At 38.9% G+C, this 21,561-nt stretch overlaps 1 protein-coding gene across 10 annotated transcripts in view; it reads right to left on the bottom strand.

Moving 5' to 3' along the window:
- Positions 1-21,561, bottom strand: part of FAT1 (FAT atypical cadherin 1) — a 180,141-nt gene that overhangs the window by 44,314 nt on the left and 114,266 nt on the right. For all 10 annotated transcript variants that reach the window (XR_009631627.2, XM_060778588.2, XM_060778590.2 and 7 more), the window contains 5 exons: positions 15,465-15,740; positions 14,049-14,259; positions 5,613-9,680; positions 3,311-3,507; positions 966-1,119 (listed from right to left, as the gene is read on the bottom strand). Coding sequence is in view for 9 of the 10 variants with exons in the window: in XM_060778588.2 (XP_060634571.2) it covers positions 966-1,119; positions 3,311-3,507; positions 5,613-9,680; positions 14,049-14,259; positions 15,465-15,740 (4,906 nt within the window). In the remaining variant the exon portion in view is untranslated. The remainder of the gene's footprint in view (positions 1-965; positions 1,120-3,310; positions 3,508-5,612; positions 9,681-14,048; positions 14,260-15,464; positions 15,741-21,561) is intronic.

A 21,561-nucleotide genomic window follows, 5' to 3' on the forward strand; every position in this document is an offset into this window, starting at 1 on the left:
TCACAGGGAAGTTAACCCTTCCCTATGCTATCCTATGCTATATATCTATATCTGTATCTATATATAGGTAAAGGTTTCCCCTTGACATTAAGCCTAGTCATGTCCAACTCTGGGGGTTGGTGCTCATCTAAGCCAAAGAGCAGGCATTGTCCATAGACGTTTCCAGGGTCATGTGGCCAGCATGAATGCTTGGAGCACTGCTACCTTCACACCAAAGCAGTACCTATTGATCTACTCACATTTGCTAGTTTTCGAACTGCTAGGTTGGCAGAAGCTGGGGCTAACAGCAGGAGCTCAACCTGCTCTCTGGATGTGAACCGGCGATCTTTCAATCAGCAAGTTCAGGAGCTCAGCGGTTTAACCCGCTGCGTCACCGGGGGTTATGTGCGTGTGGCTGGAGTTACACTTAAAAATTGTACCTGCTCTGACTTAAAAATTCAACTTACAAATTTACATACATACCTAGAGTTAACTCAGCTAACCTGCCAGTCTGAATCACTTCCAATGGGGTGAAAGAAGCAGATATGCACTCAAATAATATTTAGATCATTATTAATACTATAAAAGTGATTAATGAAGAAATAATGCTAGAAGAGATGATAGAAAAAATAATTTTGCATAGGGTAAGAGACGAGCAGATTACTCATTCTACTAATGCATTCTCCTAATGCTTTCATGACTGATACCCACCAGATCAGGAGGCATACGTGCAACAAAAGGATAGCTCTATGTATTTACAATTTGAATCAACAATAGTTCCAAGATCTAGAGAAACCAAAACATGGCTTAGTCTTATCCCTCTTATATGCCTATTAGTTCAAGGTGTACTGGTGGATTTCCCCTTTGTGATACAGAGCTCCTATTCACTGACAGAATAGCCAGCAACGCAAAATCCAAACACCCTGAAACATCATTACTGGCAGTTTAGGACCTGCTCTAAGTTTATGATATCCTTCCAAGGCTACCTGTGTCTGGACTGAGTGCAAAGTCTTCGGCTCCAGCTCCTTGAAGTGTGTATGTTATTTCTGCATTGGAACGGATATCTGCATCTGTGGCCAAGATCTGCATAATGAGTTTGCCAGGTGGGGAATCTTCTGGAACACTCTCTGTATATAATGTCTAAAAAGGTTTAAGCATAATATTGGAAACATGTATTAAAAAGATATTAATAACTTGCACAGGAATTACATACAGACCAATGAAAAATGGTATCATTGAGATCACATGTTAAAAGAGTTTGAAGGCGAAGTATGAAAAAACATAGAATCTAAGACTCCAAAATATTTATCTTACTTTTCCAGAGCTTGCTCTGATTCCTAAAGGAGTGAATGGCAAGTAAAACCCATTTACCCCTATTTGGGCACTCCTTAATTTGGTGTTTCAGAAAAGCCATAACAAAGCTCCAAGCACTGCTTCTTAAACTGTGAGTCTCAACCCCAAATGGGGTCTCCTTAGCTCATTGGTTCCCAACCTGTGGTCCATGGACCACCAGTGGTCCGCAAGAACGAAAATATGGCCTGAGGCCTCACCATTACTACTTTGAAACCACATGGCAACAGAGCGACTGGTCTTGCAAAATCCTCTTATAGTGCCGTGGCAACAGAGATGTTGAAAAGGGAGAGGCTGACTACCCACGAAAGATTACTATTACCACATTAGCTCTAAATTATTAAATGTAGTTTTCTGTGGGCGAGCAGATGGCGACTACTAGATGGCATATGTTCTGTATCAGAAACTAGAGCTGGTGTGGTCTATCCAGTGTAATTTTCTGAATCAGCACCCCAAATAACCAAACCGAATCTAAAGTTGATTCGCAACCCTTTTGGTACTAATGTTGGAGAGTGGTCCCTGGTCAAAAAAAAGGTTGGGTACCACTGCCCTAGTTCACTGTAGGGGCCCTGAAAAAACTGGCAACAGTAAATGTTTTGTGAATATCATTTAGTGGCTATTTTAGACATTTACACAAATCTGCAGTGTTTACAGCTGGAATATCTTCTGTACAATATCTTCTATTGTACTTTATAGAAAGGAAAATCAATCTGTTTAGAAAACCTTGCAAATTCTTATCTGTTATCTTAGTTGATGTTTATACCAATTTTATATACTTATATACACAGGGCAGCTAAAAGTGTCTCAGGCCAAAAGGGGTCCCATGTGGGGAAGTTTAAGAAGCCCTACCATTAGATAACTGAATGCATGATGATTTAATTTTTTTTACTGTTTCTTTAATTGCACAACAACAGTTTCCCTTGCTTTTTCATAAACTGCAGGGTTTCCAAACATATACTTTAACATGTGTATTATGTTTAACAAAACATATACTACTACTCTGGGACTGAGTGAACGGGGGGGGGGGGGGGCAGGGAACAGTTCCATCTTGTCTCCTGCATATGTCATCAGTTGGGGACCCCTTCCCCCAGCACCAACTGCTGCTCTGGGCCAGAGTGAAGAGCTATGTGCTATGTTAATAATATAATATAATATATTGTATATACATATAATATTTATAATATTAAATATAATGTAATGCAATATAATACTACTACTAATAATACATTATAATTATATATTTATATTACATGTAATATTACTAATAATATTATAGTATAATGGTATAATACACAATACAGTAATATTTAATACTGATATTGTACTATGCTAATAATATAGCATATTGCATGTATGTATGTATGTGTGTATGTATGTGTATATATATATTGTAAGCCGCTCTGTGTTCCCTTTGTAGTGAGAAGGACGGCATATAAATGTCATAAATAAATAAATAAATTTAATAAGCAAAACAGTTGGGCTGGATTCTGTAAAGTTTAACACATGTATCACAGGTGGAAAATGACAATGTTGTTGGGGGGTGGGGGGAAGCCAAATTCATTTCCTCAGACTTGCTCAAAACAAACTAGGATATAAAAAGCATCAAAGGCTTTGTCCATAAAGCCTACACAATCAAAGAGAGATTTCATACAGCCACTTGTGTGGCCACCTGTAGCAGATTGAAAGTCAGCTGGAGGTGAGCATGCCAGGGAAGGCAGTTCTATTTCCCTCTTTCTATTAAGGGTTTACATTCCACAAATGATTACATAGGTATGTATTGGCAGTCAAGCTGCTAAAAAAATTGAGATGGTAATATTTTGACAATTGTGAAGGGCAAAGAAGTATTTTCAATCTTTCCTTTATATTGCTTTCTTACAGTTACAATCAGTCAGGGCATTTATTATCAGTTATAGATGGTTTATACATGCAAAGACAACTGGATGTGTTTCCCACTCAAATGCATAAAATACCATGCTAATACCTTTTCACAAACAGGGCTGTTGTCATTCGAATCAAGGACTTTAACCTCCACAACTGCTTTTGTTGCAAACATCCCATCCGTTGCCGTGATATTTAGAAGGTAATTATCTTTTACTTCTCTGTCCAGAGGTTTTCTCACATATACTTTCCATTCATTCTGTATGTTTTCTACAGCAAATTGTCCCAATGGATCACCTCCTAAACAATTAATAATTCAAAAAATAATTCAACAAAACAAAATAGACAATGAGATTACTCATTCATAGTTGAGTTTTAGCTTTTTAATATACCTTTGCATTTTAGCTTTTAGCCTAGATTTTACTGTACTATGCTTTTATTTAGAATATATTAAATAGAATCTAATATAAGTGCATAAATGCATTAATTATTTGATTAGCCTCATTGCAAAAACTACATGAGATAGGGAAAAATTAAACACAGATCTGAATTCAGTGCAAAAAATCGTATCTGATGAAAAATACTTGTTGGCTTGTGGTTAATTAGATTCTATTGATATCAGTGCATAAATGCATTATTTGATTAGCCTCATCGCAAAAACTACATGTGATAGAGCAAAAATAAACCCAGATCTGAATTAAATAAAAACACTGTAAGAATGACTTAAAATTATATCTGATGAAAAATGCTTGTTGGCTTGTATTACACGAAAATGATGTGAAACGTGCAGACTTTACAGTAGTCCGCTGTAATGTACCATTCGTCATATTGAAAAAAGTTGGTATGGAAAAAATTAAGACATATTTAAAATCAGCATAAAATTGATTTAAACCGTACTACTCTTATTTCTGATGATTACAAAAAGTTTGATTTTGTTGGCTTGTGTTGTTATTGTTCTCATGGTAACAAAATGTTTTAAAACATGTTGTTGTAGCCCAACAAGGAATGTGTGTAGAAGCTGTAACCTCAGCATATAGAAAGACGTGGTGGGAGAGCACTTATGTTCGGTTGATAAGAATACTTGATGGAGTAGAATAAGTAGAAAAATGGGTACATAAAACAAAACTGGGATCTTGGAAATTCTCTCAACCCTCACACCGCACTCCTTCTGTATAATCTTTTCTCTGTATATCTGACTGCAAAGAATTAGTTTCAGAGAAAGACAAAGGCAGACTCCTTCTGAACAAATTTTTCCAAGAAAACACCATTTGCTTATGGTTGAATAAATCGCAAAACAACTCAATAGCCCACATCAATAATAGAAAGTAAGTGAGTATTTCAACAAATATTTCATCAACATATTAAATAACTGTATATCCTCTACAAATTTGTCCTTGAATTCCTGTAATAGCTGTGCTAAACATTAATATAACTGTGGAAAAGAAATAGTAAATAATATTACTTGTTGAGTGACACAAGCAACTGTTTTCTAACTGATAAATTACTATTTTTCATCATTTCTTGTAACAAGCAATTCTATCCTAAGACTAGGCTTCTGCTACAGAGATTTGTCATTTCTTACTCAACTGAGACACCTAAAAGAGTAATACAACTGCTGTAGAAGACAACTGCACTTTTCCACCATGGTAATTTTGTACTTATTTTGCTTCTCGTGATCAAGTTCTTTCCTGGTCCATATAGTAAATATCATAAATAGGTAGATGAAAGATTAATACAGATTTAAAATGTTTCTCATATGCATAGGTATATATCAGCAAAATGTAGGGGGACACAGAAAGAGCCTCCTCAAAGACATACAGCCCTGGGCAATGTTTCTTGTAAACAGTTAATTTTTCCATTTCAAAAGCATTGCTTTTAAACATTTTGTTGATAAACTCTACAACCCCCCCCCCCCCCCCCCGATCCTCTGCATGACTATCAGCCTCCTCCCACTAGACTCAAATCAAGAAAAAGCTTCATGAGAACCACCACTACTCTTAATGTTCCCTCAGCAACAGCAAGAATATCCCTGTGGGCTGCCAAATCGGGCAACTCCAAATGGCTGACCCTCCCCCCCCCCCCCCATGAGGGTCAGCTTCCAGGAACAAATCAAGAATGGGCAACTTGGAAGTCCCTGAATAGACTCAGAAGCGGAGTGGGCACTGCTTAGAAGAATCCTCCACCTCGCGCAACTGTGGAGCAGAACAAACAACCTTGCATATGTATTTTTGTCCACAGTGCCCTGCCTCATGCAGAGGAAGAACTGTTTAAAGCTAAAGACAATGTGGTCGCTGTTGCCCATTTTTGGTCAGTTGTATACTTATTTATGCAATGCTTTTTACAAGAAATCAATAAAAATGCAAAATGTAAAGGTATCTTAAGGTTTAGTATTTTTAAATGTTTACCTGTGATGAAATAGTTGACTTGTCTGTTGACATCTTCTGAATCAGCATCAGTGGTGCTTATGATAGCAACTACACCTCCAGTTGGATCATCTTCACTAACTGTTCCTTTATAAATCTCTGCAGTGAAGCGAGGAGGGTTGTCATTGACATCTGTCACAGAAACTTCAACAACTGCTGTAGAAGTCAACTGCATTTTTTCACCACGGTCAGATGCCACCACGGTAATTTTGTACTTATTTTGTTTCTCATGGTCAAGCTCTTTCAATGTAGTAATCCAGCCTGTTTCCGCATTTATGGCAAATGACTCGGAGATATCAGCATCTTGCTCTGGATGCAACCTGTAAATAACCTGTCCATTGCTTCCAGAATCTTGGTCAGTTGCTTTTATTTGGATAACTCTGGTTCCAGCAGGCATGTTTTCCACAATGAATGCTTTGTATGGATTGGACTCTATGACTGGTTTATTGTCGTTTACATCTCTTATCTGAATACTTATGTCTACTAAAGAAACTACTTTGTAATCTTCATTCACATAGTGTGCCAGTACTGAAAACTGGTACCACTTAGTTGTCTCATGATCAAGGCTCTTCTCAAGCTTTAGCTTTCCATTCTGCCTATCTATCACAAAGTATTCATCTCTGTTACTTTCAGGAGTATTCCCCTTCACAAGAGTATATAGCAATGTTTGTGTGTGCTCTGCTCGTATAATATCAATCTCAGTTCCAATAGGAATGTCTTCAGAAAGAGTGTAAGAATAAAATGGTTCTGAAAATTTTGGGATGCGTATTTCAGGGGAGAGTATTCTAACATAGAGAGGAACACGAGAATCCTTCTGTGGGGAACCACCATCTATTGCTCTAACAAAGAAGGCGAGAAACTCATTTTCTAAACCAATTAAACTTTCTTTTGTAGTTATTACTCCAGTCAAATGGTTTATTTCTAAGTTTTCCTGAACACTTGGAGAATCTGCTTCCATTGTGTAAGTGATATCTGCATTGGTGCCCTCATCAGCATCAGAAGCTAGAACCTTGATGACAGATGTTCCTCTTGGAACATCTGAGCCAATATTGACTTCATATTCTGTTGCTCGGAACAAAGGGGCATTATCATTAACATCAGTAAGTATAACATTGATACTGCAAAATGCCACTTTCCCCCCAGAATCTTTAGCCATTAACCTAATGAAGATGACTTTTTCAGCTGGAGTTTCACGATCAAGTTTTTCTGAGGTAAATATTTGCCCCCTTTCATTAGTATAAAATCTATCTTGAGCAAAATCATTCACAATATGGTAGGTGATAGCTCCATAGTGACCTGTATCTTTGTCAGTTGCTTTAACTTCTGTCACCAAGGTATGCAGTGGCGCATTTTCAGAGAGTTCTACCTCATATTCCTTCTGACTGAAAATAGGACTATGCAAATTGGCCCCAATTACATTTATGAGAACCTGAGCTGAGCTTCTGAAGACCCCATCAGAAACAGACACATTAAGACGGTAAACAGGTTTAAGAGTCTGCTTATGTAAGTTTGATAGGGTGATGATCCCAGTTTTGCTGTTGATTACAAAATTCATGTGATCATTGCCTGTTAATATGGAATACTCCAGCTTGCCCACATCTGAAGTATCTGCATCTGAGGCTTTTACACAAGTTACAAAGTGTCCACGGGGAGCCAATTCACTGATGTTAGCTTCATAAAGTAGCTGATTAAACACTGGTGGGTTATCATTCAGGTCGGTTATGGCAACAGTTACAACAACATCACTGCTCAATGGAGGCATTCCACTGTCAATTGCTCTTACTAGCAATGTATGTTGCCGAGACTGCTCATAATCCAAACTCCTTGATGTCAAAATTATCCCAGTGCTGCTATCTATGTGAAAATACTCATGACTCTTGCTGTTGTTTTCTACCAAGTGATAAGAAATCCCTCTGTTTGTTCCAGAATCGGCATCAGTAGCCCGGACACGTACAACAGATGTTCCAATTACAGCAGCTTCAGAAAGGGTGGCAGTATAAAATTGTTCTGTAAAGAGAGGAGGATTATCATTGATGTCTTCAATTACTATGTCAACAAACACTTCAGCATGAGCTCCAGTCAATGAATCAGTTGCACGTATGCTCAGTTTGTAGGCGGGATGAGACTCAAAATCCAGTGGGGCAAAAGTATTAATAACTCCTGTATTAAAGTTTATAGTAAACTGATTGAAGGGGTCACCCTCTGTGATGCTATAAAATACTCTGAGTCCCTCTGGGCTGTTTGCTTGTACATGTACAACAGGGCTATGGATCTGTATGTTTTCCGGTATCTCTGCACTGTAGAAAGCTTTTTCAAACACCGGCATGGCTTTATTCACAACAGTGATGGGGAATGTCACTTCAGCAGAAAAAGCAGGCTGTCCTCCATCCGTTGCAACTACAGTGATAACATACTCTTCATTGAGTGTGTCTGCGTCAAACTGTTTCTTGAGTGAAATTTCACCAGTGTTTCCTATTTGGAAGTGGCCATAGTCTTCTTTGAGTGAATAATGCACTTCTCCATTTCTTCCCATATCCTTATCTACAGCAGTCACACGTCGAATAACCTGACCCACTTCCGTGTCTATTTTAACAGTGGCATAATATGGAAGACTGACAAAAACAGGGGCATTATCATTTATGTCTTCTACAGTGACCTTCACCACAACATGTGCAATTAGTGATGGTTGATGTTCCGCTGTCACTTCCACCACGATATCAAAGGAGTCTTGCAGCTCACGATCAAATGGCATTCCAGTAGTTGAAAGGACCCCTGAAGTGTAGCTAATTTTAAATCTATTGTCTGGGTTCAGAATACGATAAAACAAAGGCTCATTTATTTGACTCCCTATAGCAGTGATAATAGCTATTGTCTTTGGCTTTGTAGAATTCTCTTGGACTACCGCACTGTAGGAACTGTGTGTGAACTTTAGCTGACTTGCTTTGCTTTCTTTCACATTAATTTTTATGTACGTGGTGCTTGAAAATCTGCCATCTGATGCCCTGACTGTTAATTCGTATCTGCTTCTTAACTGAGTTGTATTTTGTACAGTAATCTGACCAGTCTTGGAATCAATTGAAAATTTTTCTCCGATGTTGCCTTCTGTGATAGAATACATGAGTCGTGAAAAGGCTTCTGAATCAGCATCTGTTGCATTCACCATGACAACTTTCACTCCTTTATAGGTTGGCACCAAAACAGTTGCTTCATACAGCTCTTTAGAAAACACAGGAGGGCAATCATTAATGTCAATGACATGAATAGTGACATTCGCTGCATATTCTGCAAATAAGCGTGGAGTCCCCATGTCTGATACTTGCACTGAAAAACGGAATATATTTCTCTCTTCGTAATCCAAACTCATTACTGTACGAATGGCTCCTGTGCTGGAATCGATGGCAAAATACTTGTGGACAGATGGCTCAACAATTTGATAGACAAGCAAAGCGTTTGTGTCTTTGTCAGCATCTGTGGCTCGTATCACTAAAGGCACATGTCTGTCTGTTAGAACCACACTGTTAGCTGAAGCCGATTCACTGATGTGCCCTGTGTATTCAGTCTGCATAAAAGTAGGCGCGTTATCATTCTCATCTTGAAGATGCACCAATAAAGTTGTGTTAGCGGACTGTCCAGCCATGTTGGTTCCCTGAATGGTTAGGCTATAAAACGACAATGTTTCAAAATCAAGAGTCTTCTGAGAGGTAATGACACCAGAATTTGGGTTGATAGTGAAGACGTCCCCTGTATTGCCATCTTTAATTTCATAAACCACAGATGATTGACTGTGTGCGATAACCATTCCAACGAAACTGCCAATGCTGCACCCCTCGCTGATTTCTGTGGAGTATTCTCTCATTGTGAATTTGGGTGATGCATTATCAGAGATTGTAACTGAAATGTGCACAGATGTTACTTCGCTCATGGGTGGGTTGCCTTTATCAGTTGCTCTCACCATCAAAGTATATTCCTCCTGACTACTCCGGTCTAATTCTTTTGCAGTGGTAATACTGCCTAAGATGGGGTGTATGTGAAAAGCATTTCCAGTATTCCCTGTTGAAAAATAACAAAAGGAAAAATATAATCAGGAAAAAACTGAAACAAGAGGTGTTAACAACTAACTCTACAAAAGGTGAAATTTATTTAGAAAAATGAACAACTGTTAGCACACCACACCACATAATAATAATAATAATAATAATAAGAAGAAGAAGAAGAAGAAGAAGAAGAATACTTTATTTATATGCTGCTCCATCTCCCCGAGGGGACTCAGAGTGGTTTCCAAGTAACATCATCAATATATACAGAGTAAACAACATAAACATAAGATTAACAAAATAATATAAGCATAAAATTGTCATTGTAAGACACACATATATATATTAAAACTAATCCTGCCTGTTCAAGGCAATTTAAAAGGCCGGACCGAGATTAGTGCAAACTCAAAAACTCTAAGGGGCCCGGGAATTAAGTACAGTGCTATAGCAGGCAACAACAACAATAGGTACGGGATCTCCGGCTGTACATTTCTGGGGTCTATTAGAGGAAGTGACTTGGGTAAATTGTAGGAAAAATAAGGCAATATTCAACAATGTCTAGGGCTGAGCTAGAACTAGTCGTTCTCAAAGGCTTGTTGAAACCACCAGGTCTTCAAGCTCTTACAAAAGGAGGGGAGGGATGAGGCCTGTCTAATTTCCCTGGGGAGGGTGTTCCAGAGGCAGGGGGCCACCACTGAGAAGGCCCTCTCTCTTGTCCCCACCAACCATACTTCTGATGGTGATGGGAGTGAAAGGAGGGCCTCCCTGGAAGATCTCAGAAGAAATTAGAAGATATGAATGCACTAACACAATAATATCTTAAACATACTAACATTTTATACCAAAGTAATGAAATCTCAGAAGAAGAAAATGTATTGGCCTTGCCTTTTAAGTACTTTTATGTCCAACATAAAAGCCAGCTGGACCATGAGAAATGAAAATTAGAAGGAATTACTTGCCAACTACTTACAAATAGATAGTTATTTTGTAGTAAGTTCCCTCCCCCAATAACTAATGCATAACTACACTACATCTGCAAGCATTGCTTAACAGGGAATGTCACTACGGTGTAACTGCTGGCTTTGCTATTTTTATAGTTGTGGGATTATAGACTTCTTAAATATGGATTATGTTGTGGATTGCATGATTTTAATGATGTTTTAATGTTTGATGTTTTTATCTGTTTGGATTTTAAAGTATTTGTTTATTTTATTGATATGTATCTGTGTGACATCAAATTGTTGCCTTTGTAAGGCCACTCTGAGTCCCCTTCAAGGTGAGATGGGTGGGGTACAAATGTGGTAAGTAAGTAAATTTAAAAAATAGATTTGTTGTGAGTGCTGAGTTAATGGATTTCAAGGCAGAAAGGCACACACGGAACCACAGATCTGTAACATTCAGATGATCTTTTCTGTTAAAGTAACAAAAGATAAACATTTTATTTACTTCTGAGGTAAGGGAAATAAAAGAATAATGAGAATTGTGAGCTAACTTACAAGACTGGTAGTTTCCTATGCCAGGCGCTGACACATTTTTCAAGCTCAACAGTGTATGTGCTCAATGAAGTTTTAATTAATAGTTTATGATGTTATTTTTATAACACCATTTCTAAAGCTGAAACACTTCAGTAAATTGGCGTTTTTATATTTAAAAAACTATTTCAAATCATCCCCAATTAAAACACACAATCTTTAAAGAATTGCCTTTTGAGATGTACTAACTCCAGCTTGACTGGTTAACCAAGGCAACCACAGACAACCCTTTCAAAATGAAGGCGACAGTAAATTGAGGTTTTACACTTCACAGGAATACCAATAAATTTAAGACAGCAAATTAGCAGAAGCTATAATTCCTAGTACTTTAATTATAGCACACATAGGGGAAAAGGCTTTTACTAAAACCATGACCTCATCTCAAGATTTTATTTAAAACATTTAAATTATGTATCTGGGTAGGCAGTTGATATTATCTTTTTGCCTTACTGAAGGCTGTAAACAGAGCACCATTCTTAGAATATCCCATTACTAATCCTATAAGCTATTAAAGGCATTTAAGGAATGTTCATTTCATATGCTTTGCACTTCTGCCCTAATACTTTTCCTGTGCAGTGGTGGAGAATACTAGAAAAACAAAGCTGGGAAAGTTTTAACATTTCCTCCCACAAAGTCTTTGGATTAAGAAAGAAGAGGGGGCGTCCGTGTCTGTCAATGTGAGAGGGAGAGTGCGTGAGAACATGTGTGTATGCAGGCAAATTCCTCATTGGAAAAGCACAATTTCTGGTATGTGCTAGCTGGGGTGACTCTAATGGATTGTGAGTTCCACTGCCTGAAACTTATTTCCAGGTTAAAATCCAGTCTTGCGATTCTAATCTCTCAAGTCCGGTAAGACTTCAGGTTAGAGATCATTCTCTGCTCTAAGGTATCGCCACAAGGAATTTTGCTCTCAGTCTCACCACTCTTTAAAAGCAGAGATGGGCAATTACGGTCTCTCAATGTACTGTAATAGCTACGGCAGATGGCAATCGCTGCCGAACAACATTCCGAGAGCCCCCAAAACTCACCTCATCTGAAAACAGAACTATCCACTACTAAAAGTAAGTCCTTCTTAGATATGGCACTTGAGCTGATTTCTCAGATAATCCCAATAGCTGTATTTCACTAGATCTTTAGCATCTTCTGAAGGCATGTTTGCCCAGTTTACTGTACTTTAATTTTATATTTTCAACATAGTATTGTTAGTGAAAAAAGTCAACGGTTAGACAGTTGCTCTTCAAACACCTAGCATTAGCCAATTGTAACAAGTGATTCAGATCCAAGATTTACAACTTGAAAGACACACTAATGAGTACTTTTCAGCAATGTGCTTGCAACTGTATCACTGATAAAGGCTATATCCTGAAATAGCCTCTATACAGGCAGTCCCCAAGTTATGAACAACATAGGTTCTGTAGGTTTGTTCTTAAGGTGAATTTGTATGTAAGTCAGAACAGGTACATGTTAAGTGTAACTCCAGCCAAAGGGATGCATTTTTTTAGCTTTGGGTAGCATGGAAAAGGGTTAACACGCCTGTGGTGTTTGTTTTGCTATCTGTGCTCCCCTTCAGAAGATTTCACTACACTTTCTGTCCCTGTGATAATTAAACTTTGAAAAAACTGGTTTGCTGTGGAAACAAGGAGTGGCGATAAAACTTCTGTGGAGACTCCTTTTCCCCATAATAACTCTTTCAGGGTGAATTTCCCTTCCGAGGGGTAGATTTCTCTCACTTCTTGTTGTCTCACTCGTCATTTTTAACTATAAGATATTTGTAAGTCAGATGTTTGTAACTTGGGGATTGCCTGTATATAGACAAAACATTACATATGCATTAACTTGCATCAACTATACAGTGTTCCCTCGCTACTTCGCGTTTCCTTTTACGTGGACTTGCTGTTTTGCGGGGGTTTTAATAATAATTTTTTAAAATAAATATGAATTTATTGGCGCTGGAGGAGGGAGGGTGCTGAAGCGTTGCTATTGTCTCCTCTCGGAGTGGCTGTGTTGGGGAAAAAGGAGGAGAGGAGGCGTCTGCACCTCCTTCCTACTCTGGTAACTCCTTGGACTACTGGTGCTGCTCACAATGACTCCCGCAAGCTTTCCCTTCCTCCTTCCACTTCCCGGCTTGCCTGCCTGCACCATGGGCCATGGTGCCCAGCGAAAAGAACCGGTTGGTCCACAAAAAGGTGAGCAGGCAGGCCCGAGACCCAAAGGCACTGGAGGCGGAGGAGAAGAGTCGAGGTAAAGAAGGCCTTGGCCGGGCAGTGGCGCTCTTTCCCTTCCTCCCTACCTGCCTGCAGGCTGGGCCTGGTTTTTCCTCAGCGGCCTCGCGTCAAAGCCCAATCAAGGCTGCTGGGGATTTAGGAAGGAGGAAGAGGAGGAGGAGGAGGAGGAGGGGAGGGGGAGCCAGGTGTCCCTACTTTGTGGATTTTCACTTATCGACAGTGGTTCTGGAATGTAACACCTGCAATAAGTGAGGGAACACTGTAATAATAATGATAAATAATAATAAACTTTATTTATACCCTACTACCATCCCCCCGAAGGGACTAGGGATGGCTTACAAAAGCACCCAATAGTGCAAACATGTAAAATGCAACAAGCAATTAAACAAAATCACACAATAACAATAAAATCCACATAAACAACTGGCAATAGCAACAATTAATTTTAGCTGGCTTAAAAACATTTAGTGTTTTCTTAGATCCTGGCATCTCTGACTCATTTTTTTCTTTCTACTTCATCTGAAGGCCCAAACAAATGGTGTAAAATTAAATAAAATAATGAACAAATCATACTGAGGAAACTGAAGCCTGCTCTGTTTAACATTACACTTTAAAATGTAAACTTACCTGATTCTATGGAGTACATAATTTCTGCATTTTCCCCTTTGTCCTTATCCAGTGCTGTAACTTGGAGAACCATAGACCCAACTGCTGCTGACTCAAACACTCGCCCTTTGTATGAAGAACTGGTGAACCATGGTGTGTGATCATTCGTATCGCTGACATTAATGATAACTCTAGCAAAATTGCGTTTGACAGGAACATCTTGATCTCGTACCTAAAATAATCAGCACATTCATTGTGATAATTAGTACATTTCAAATAGTATTAAAATAATTACATTAAAATAATTGAATAATTTTGTCACTATTGAAACTATTAACAATTTTGTTCCGCAAGAGAGTACCACTTACATATTATTGCACTAGGCAACAATTCTACAAAGACATTTTTGTCCAAGACAGATTATTTCAGGGAAAATCCTCAGGGTGGTGTAGCAGATTGAATGCTGCAATAGAACCTCAGCCATGAAAAATCATGGGTGATCCTGGACAAGTCATACTGTCACAGACTTAGAAGAAAGCAATGGCAAATTCCATCTAAATGAGACCCACTTGAAGGCACATAGCAACAACAGGTCATGCCTGAGTGCATTAAATGAAGTGTTATTCCTTCCTGATCTGTAAAGTGAAGTGAACAAGGGCCTTGAAGGTCCCTAAAGGTAGGATGGTTCATGTAATGTAAAAGAACATCCTGCTCCAATAAATAAGTAGGACTGATACCAAGTACCTTTTGGGTCAGGGGGTGTGCTTGCATGATGCCATCCAATGCTCGAGATAAATAGCAGCCCTTGCTTTCTAGAGTTGGGAGTTAGTCTGAAGGGAACCAGTGAAAAACTACACTTGTACTGGCAACTACCCACTATTTCTGATCTTCCAGTTAATATCAACACAGGAGGCAAATTCTTTGTGTAAATCACAGTAAATTGGTCGGGCAAGAAAAATGTCACTCCCAGAGTTACAAACATCCAACTTACAAACAACTCATAGTTAAGAATGGGAGTGAGACAACAAGAAGTGAGATAAATCTACCCCTACAAAGGGAAATTCACTTCTAAAAGAGTTCTTATGGTGAAAAGGTAACTCCACTGAAGCTCTATCACCAATCCTTGTTTCTACAACAAGCCATTTTTTCCAAAATCCAATTATCACAGGGACAGAAAGTGAGGTCAAATCTTCTGAACAAAGGCACAGACAGCAAAACAAGCACCACAGAGGTGTTAACCCTTCCTTATGCTATCCAAAGCTATATAGCTCTATATCTATATCTATAAAATGCATGTGGCTGGAATTACATTTTAAAATGTACCTGTTTTGGCTTACAAACAAATTCAACTTAAGAACAAACCTACGTATCTTGTTCGTAACTTGGGGACTGCCTGCATTTTGTTTTAGTTAAGGTATAAATAGCATGCTCATTTACCATCACTGTGAGGACATGTTGATGTATGACTTCATGATCCAATTTTTCTGAGGTATAAAGAGAGCCAGTTGCAGGATCCAGATGGAATTTCTTAAGGCTGATGGGATCCACACTACTTTGCATAGTATAAATTAATTTATTCTTCTCATCTTTATCTGAGGCACTGACTTGCAAAATTTCCGTTTCTGGCACTGTGTCCTCTGGTATAATGACCTGGTATTCAGATGTAGAAAACTCTGGCCGGTGATCATTTGTGTCTATTACCTTAATATACACCTGTAACAACAAAAGATAGAAGTGGCAGTGGTAAAATTATGATGAAAATATTTGTATCTAACCAGGAAGTGATGCAAATAAAGCCTTTATAGAATGTCATAGGCAACAAAGGACAAAATAAGAACTCTACGAAACAAATACACCATTTACAGAAATGTAGCTGTTAGACTATAAAGATAATTCTCACACAAGCTTTGTGGGTTAGTAACCACTTAGTTAGATTCACAGTCATTTAGGAATCACACCCTGAAGAGAAATAGATCCAAAGATGAGATGGGGTATAAATAAAGTTTATTGTTGTTATTAGCTGTCCCCGCCACACATTGCTGTGGCCAACCTTCCCTCCCTCTCTCTCTCCTTTCTTTCTCTCCTTCCTTCCCTTTTCAAAATTTCATTCCCTCCTTCTCTTTCTCTTCTCTTCCTTCCCTCCCCACTTTTCTTCCCCTTCCCCTTCCTATACCTATTCTTGAACTGCAATTCTCAGCAGTCCTCCTGATCAATCTATCTACCTACCTACCTCTATGTAATCTATCTATCGGAAGGATTGCTGGGAGTTGCAGTCCAGAAATAGGAAACTGGAAATATGCAGGGGTTGGGATGGTCTCAAAGAAATTCAAGGAGAAGAAAGCTTGCAGCTTGGAAGCAGTGCATTTGGATCATCCTCCTCTCCTAAAGGGCCTGGTCTAGGGGCTGCTGGGGGCTGTAGTCCGGAAGAGAGTGTGGATATGCTATTGTGTGTTTTGTTTGCTGGGAGAGTCGTTTTTGCTTGTTTTTCCCCACGTTGTTGTTGTTGTTGTTGTTGTTGTTGTTATTATTATTATTAGATGTGGCCAAATATTTGACCTTGAGAAGTGCAATGCTTGTTTTCACAACACCTTTAAAGAACAGACATGGGACTACTCTTGGAACTCTTCTCAGTTTTCAATATTTTGGAATACAGCTGTTACTTTTCAATGAACTGAAGAGAACATGATCCAATGAACTTCTTTGACATGTTCAAGAGTTCTATGAATATTGAACTGTAATTCTCAAGTACTGCTGAAAACAATTCAAGAATAGGCAAGAGTGTATTGAGGTCAAGATCAAATTTGAATATAAAGTATCTTAAATTTTTGGAGAAGCTTCCAGTAATATTTATGAGTACACATATATAACCTTACGTATTCATATGTAAAACTGCACTGTATAATTCAGGAACAGCACCTTATTTTTTCATAAAAAAGAATATGAAATATAGTCAAAGAAGAATATCCCATTTTTCATCTCAGTTGGTTACAAACGATAATATATTCATGAATTTGGTACACTGTGTGAAAAAAACAACACATAGATGGCAGTAGTTGGCTTTAAAAATGCCTGCTACTTTTACTTATTGAAAAGTTGATAACCACAGCAATGCCTCCTAAGTATAGGGGATAGTAAAATTTCCTCCGCACAATAAATATCAACTGAATTGCTCAAGCATGTTATTTTCATTTCCCATGAATAATAATCTTCCTTAAGGTCACATCAAAAATAATGTTTGTTTTGAATGCACTTGATTTTCCCATCCCATTTCTTCCTAAATCACCTTTAACACTGTCAAAATTATTATTGAAAGACCAAGAGTCGTTTAATTCTCTTCGTGCCTCATGCATTCAGCATTTAGCTGCACATTAGGTTCTAACAATCTGTCTTACTGCCTGAACACACACACATTCATACACATATATTTTCAAACGCAGCTATTCAAATGATTTCACTGAAGAGTCAAATGTTCCACAGATGCTCATGGCTGGCTGCCAATCACAGCCTTGTATTAAACAGGTAGGGTTTTTTTTCCATAATGAGGCCCTATATTTGGTTTACTATTTGCACACAGACAACCACAGTATGTGATAACACGTCCCTGAGCCAGTTAAAATGATGTGATGCTAAGAAAAAACCCCATTAATCCAGAGTTGTTATACAGTTTATTGTATTTCCAAATCTGAGCCAAGTATTTTGTTACAATCCAGGGCAGATTGCAGCACTTAAACATGTTTTAGCACATTTTGTGTGCATATCTTTCTGATTTGTTATTTATCACAGATTTCTAGCAATTATATGTTATTACAGAGTTCAGCTTTACTTTAGTGGATTAAATTACATTCTCAAGTGAGACTGCCTTTTGACAAAGAAGAGCATTTGCTTGAAAGTGTTGAGGATTACATTATTGGCGGTGCAATGGGCATTGTCTTCACTAGAAATATGTCTCTGGACACCAGCCTTTCTCAACCTGGGGGCTGGAACCCCTAGGGAGGTTGCGAGGGGTTTCAGAGGGGTCACCAAAAACCATCAGAAAACATATATATCTGATAGTCTTAGGAACTCCTTTGGCAGAGAAGGCTGAAGATCTCTCTGCCTATCTTCTGTTGAATCTTCCCACCAAAAGCCCTCCTCCGCTGTGATTCACCGAACTCTCAGCCAAGGGAAGGGCTGCTTCTGAGATCCCAAGTGGAGAGAGGAGAGGAGGTGTGCCTGGTGTACGGCAGCGTGGTGCACATGTGTGAGCGAGGGAGAGCGTGTGAGGCTGGAGGGAGGCTCACTCCAGTGAGTCCCTTCAAGGCATGGGCGTTCTGTGTGGGAAGTTTGGCCCAATTTTATCACTGATGGGATTCAGAATGTTCTTTGATTGTAGGTGAACTATAAATCCCAACAACTACAACTCCCAAATGTCAAGGTCTGTTTTCCCCAAACTCCACCAGTTTTCTCATTTGGGCATACTGAGTATTCATGTAAAGCTTGGTCCAAATCTATCATTGTTTGACTCCACAGTGCTCTCTCGATGTAGGTGAACTACAACTCCAAAACTCAAGGTCAATGCCCACCAAACCCTTCCAGTATTTTCTGTTCATCATGGGAGTTCTGTGTGCCAAGTTTGGTTCAATTCCATCATTGGTGGAGTTCACAATGCTCTTTGATTGTATGTGAACTATAAATCCCAGAAACAACTCCCAAATGACAAAATCACCCCACCCCCACCCCACCAGTATTCAAATTTGTGAGTATTGGGTATTTGTGCCAAATTTGGTCCAGTGAATGAAAATACATTCTGCATATCAGATAGTTACATTACAATTCACAACAGTAGCAAAAATAGTTATGAAGTAGCAATGAAAATAATTTTATGGCTGGGGGTCACCATGTTGTTGTTGTTCATTCGTTCAGTCGTCTCCGACTCTTCGTGACCTCATGGACCAGTCCACGCCAGAGCTCCCTGTCGGCCGTCATCACCCCCAGCTCCTTCAAGGTCAGTCCAGTCACTTCAAGGATGCCATCCATCCATCTTGTCCTTGGTCAGCCCCTCTTCCTTTTGCCTTCCACTTTCCCCAGCATAATTGTCTTCTCTAGGCTTTGCTGTCTCCTCATGATGTGGCCAAAGTACTTCAACTTTGTCTCTAGTATCCTTCCCTCCAATGAGCAGTCGGGCTTTATTTCCTGGAGGATGGACTGGTTGGACCTTCTCGCAGTCCAAGGCACTCTCAGAACTTTCCTCCAACACCACAGCTCAAAAGCATCGATCTTCCTTCGCTCAGCCTTCCCTAAGGTCCAGCTCTCACATCCGTAGGTTACTACAGGGAATACCATGGCTTTGACTAGGCGGATCTTTGTTGCCATAACATGAGGAATTATATTAAGGGGTCACGGCATTAGGAAAGTTGTGAAACACTGCTGTACACCCAGTACTAACAGCAATCTGCACGTGGCTCATACTATTATAATATGGGTACAAAGCCTATACAGTTGTGGGTACTGTACATATGGGAGAGAGTGCTACATGAGCCAATCATTTAGTTCCTCATGAGGTCAACTCAAACAGTGAAACTATTAATGTATTATTATATTCTTATTAAATGGCTATCACTTTGACAGAGGACAGCTCAGTTTACACTTCGGTAGTAAAAAGCATCATTCACCTCCAAGAAATGAAAAGACAGGTAAATTATAGATGGGTTGAAATTTTTAAAAAAGCAAAATACAAAAAAAAATCTCATTTGATTTTGAATAATTATACAAGTAGGGTGGAAAGCTTAATAAGTATATCAGGGTAGAGCATATGTTATGACTGAAACCCAAAGCACTCTATGTTCGAGTCAGAAGCTTTGCTGCTTATATCAAGGGATATAATTCTATTATTGTAGCACAGAAATGTGAAATTCTAGCAGGCACAGTTCAAGCTAATCCTTTCACGCAGCGACTGGGGGAATTCCAATAAAAATGTCCAAGTCTGTGCACTTTCCTACGAAAGCTACAATAACAATCTCAGCTAAAAGATAAGAAAAGTGATAGAAAAATAACATAGTTTGAAACAGAAAAAAAAACACTGAGCAAGTCCATACCGACTTCCCATATTTAAAACGCTGAATGTTTATATTTTTATTTTAGTTTACAACAACTATTCTTGTATGCATTCCAAAGGGTATGATGACAACTTTTAAGCAAACACTTATGGAAACATAATGCACCCCAAAGAAATAACTTTGTCAACAGTCAGCTTAAATTCTGATTTAGAACATTAGCATACCCTTCTGGATCAGACCAAAAGCTTAGTTATTCTAGCATTCACATAGTGGCAAGCAAGTGGGGCTTTCTCACTCCTTTTTCTGAGTAGCTTGTATTCAGAATGACAGTGTCAATGATCCTGGAAGTAATATATCTATTGTCACCAGTAATCATAGATAATCTTTCTCTTTGCAAATGTGCTTCTGAGTCTTTTCTAAAGCCATCTAAGTTGAGGGAATTCCACAGTTTAACAGTGAGTTGTCATTTCCTTTTATCAGTTTCCACTAGTCAGATTTACTGACAGTCCTAAAACAGCATTAAGATGGAAAAGGCGGGGGGAGGGGGAGTCTCCCTGTGCCCTTTTTTCATATCATGTGTAAGATTAAATGACACCTTTATTCAGTTTTATTCAGTTTTTCCTAAACTAAAAATAAATCTTGCCTCATAATGTTGGTTTTCAAACCTGTTGTTCATTTTGCTCATTTTTCAGGAACATTTCCAGGTCCATACAACTGAGACATGGCAACTTGAGTTATATCTAAGTTATTACTCAAATGTATTACCAAACTTCATTTGATTATTACACTGAAAAATTATTTTAAGTGGTAGAGTTCCACCAATAGTATAGTGGAAAACTTTATAAAGTGCAGTTGCTTTTCATGACAACAACCACAGTAAGATCCCCCTAAAGCAGTTGCACAATGAGTTTCCACCTGGAGCACTTCTTTTACTTAGCACTACAACATGACTAACAATGATGTATTGCTGATGGGACAATTGCAGCTGCCCCTTTCATGCCACTGTGAAGACTACAGCTAAACTCCAAGGAAACAAGGAAGTCTGGGGATATAGAGAAGAGGAGGAAGGAATCATGTGATTATCAAAAAGTCTCAGTGCCCCAATCTGTGAATCTAACTTCATTACCCACATGTGTTTCACTGTTGTTGTTTATTCGTTCAGTTGCTTCCAACTCTTTGTGATCTCATGGGCCAGTCCACGCCAGAGCTCCCTGTTGACCATCATCATCCCCAGCTCCTTCCGAGTCAAGGATACCATCCATCCATCTTGCCCTTGGTTGGTTCCACTCTCTTCCTTTTTCCTTCTATTTTCCCCAGCATCACTGTCTTCTCTAAGCTCTCCTGTCTTCTCATGATGTGGCCAAAGTACTTCATCTTTGCCTCTAATATCCTTCCCTCCAATGAGCAGTCGAGCTTTATTTCCTGAAGTATGGACTGGTTGGATCTTCTCGTGGTCCAAGGCACTCTCAGAATTTTCCTCCAGCACCACAGTTCAAAAG

The sequence above is a fragment of the Anolis sagrei genome, chromosome 5 (assembly GCF_037176765.1).
Source record: "Anolis sagrei isolate rAnoSag1 chromosome 5, rAnoSag1.mat, whole genome shotgun sequence".
NCBI classification, from domain to species: domain Eukaryota; kingdom Metazoa; phylum Chordata; class Lepidosauria; order Squamata; family Dactyloidae; genus Anolis; species Anolis sagrei.